At 43.2% G+C, this 1,772-nt stretch overlaps 1 protein-coding gene across 1 annotated transcript in view; it reads right to left on the bottom strand.

Annotated features, from left to right (window-relative positions):
• LOC139639568 (histone-lysine N-methyltransferase 2C-like) overlaps positions 1-709 on the bottom strand; it is a gene marked incomplete at its 5' end in the record, with an annotated part of 24,939 nt that extends 24,230 nt beyond the window's left edge. Inside the window, 2 exons of the mRNA XM_071513690.1 lie at positions 1-308; positions 404-709. The exon at positions 1-308 is cut by the window's left edge and continues 25 nt beyond it. Coding sequence (XP_071369791.1) covers positions 1-308; positions 404-709 — 614 coding nt within the window. The remainder of the gene's footprint in view (positions 309-403) is intronic.
• Between the last annotated feature and the right edge of the window lie 1,063 nt (positions 710-1,772).

Raw genomic sequence — 1,772 nt, 5'->3', positions numbered from 1 at the left:
GTTACCTGAGCAGGTGATCTGCAGGCTGGAAGAGGAAGAGACAGACCATGTTAGTACACACTCCATCAGTGTAGACCCAGACTGAAGACAGGAAGATCTGATCCTCCATACAGATCTTGATGAGGAATTCTTTCTCCTTTCTGTTGAAACAGCAGAGCCACAGTCCAGCTGTCTACACACTACAGCTGCTGACTTCAGGCTCCAGACAGAGAACCGGTCTACCACTGGTCTCCAGTCTCCATGTTGTTTCATCTCCAGTCCACCAGCACAGCGGCTGGCTCCTCCCACCAACCTGACATCATCAGGCTCTGAACAGAGACAAGAGAGTAATTAGTAAAAGAAGTAAAGTCACTTTGATTAGAACAGAAATGAAGCCAAATCCAAGCTGCAGCTCCTCTTCTACCTGAGCAGGTGAGTCCAACAGCTTTGCCAGGTGAGCAGGTGTTTCTAGCTGAGCCTGAGCTTCCACAGTCCAGGAGAACGGACTCACTGCCTTCACACTGGAACTCTTTGGTCCACATCAGAGCCTCCACTTCTCCATAGAGCGCCCCCTGGAGGACTGAAGGAGCCCCACAGCCAAGCTCCCTACAGACCACCTCTGCATCCTGCAGGTCAAAGTCAGCTTCACACACTGAGGACCAGAACTGGTTAGACTTCACCTCCAGTCTGCCTGAGCATAGACTAGTCCCATCCACCAGCCTCACAGACTCTGGAGAGAGAGAGAGAAACTGAGTGAAACTGAGCTGCATTTTCTCCTCTTCTGCCCCCTGAACCAAACTGTCAGAGAGTCTTCCTCCTTCCTGCAGCAGGTTAAAGCAGCAGACTCATCATATCAGGGAAAAACATGTGATGAACTGATGAAACTTTGTTTAGGAGAAGAACCACAGTTTACACACTTAGCTGCACAATATGTAACTCTGCCATGATATTAGAGAAAAAATTAATGTTATTTAGAACTTCTTGAATATTGTAACACTATGTAGTTACATTTCACATTTATGACCATTGTTAGTAGAATCTGATTATTTACTCTGTAATTTGTAATTTTATTTTATTTATTTATTTTATTGTATTTTTTATATTATCATATCTCTCCGGTTAATACAAGACATTTAATTGCTTTGAATCTAATTGCCTAATTGTACCCTCTTTTACAAATGTAACATATTTTATGTGTGTGTATGTATGTATGTATGTATATACGTGTATGTATGCGTATGTGTATGTATATACTATATATATAATTGTTTATTGTTCTGCTTTGGCAATAACGGTTGATTACCATTCATGCCAATAAAGCTTATTTGAATTTGAATTGAATTTGAGAGAGAGAGAGAGAGAGAGAGAGAGAGAGAGAGAGAGAGAGAGAGAGAGAGACAGAGAGAGGGAGAGAGAGACAGAGAGAGAGAGAGAGAGAGAGAGAGAGAGGGAGAGAGAGAGAGAGAGAGAGAGAGAGGGAGAGAGAGACAGAGAGAGAGGGAGAGAGAGAGAGAGAGAGATACAGAGTGAGAGAGAGAGAGAGAGAGAGAGAGAGAGAGAGAGAGGTTCAAAACTAAAACCACCCACTTCCTCAACAGCACTTCCTGCAGGACCACCCAGCTACTGAATGCTAACAGCAGCATCTTATGTCAGTTGACAATGCAGTGAGGAAATATTCTTTTTAATGCACCTGAAACTTTTAATGCACTGGTCACTTTACCCCAGATCTTTATTATACCTCTAAGGTGATCTGCCACTTGGACGTTACTCCTGTATGTTTCTTGGTTTCAGTC

This window comes from Centroberyx affinis, unplaced genomic scaffold (genome assembly GCF_046629955.1).
Source record: "Centroberyx affinis isolate AG114_WGS23_722 - 3 ecotype Tasmania unplaced genomic scaffold, CSIRO-AGI_Caff_v1 ptg007393l_1, whole genome shotgun sequence".
Lineage (NCBI taxonomy): Eukaryota > Metazoa > Chordata > Actinopteri > Beryciformes > Berycidae > Centroberyx > Centroberyx affinis.
This window is presented reverse-complemented; position numbering and strand designations above follow the sequence as displayed.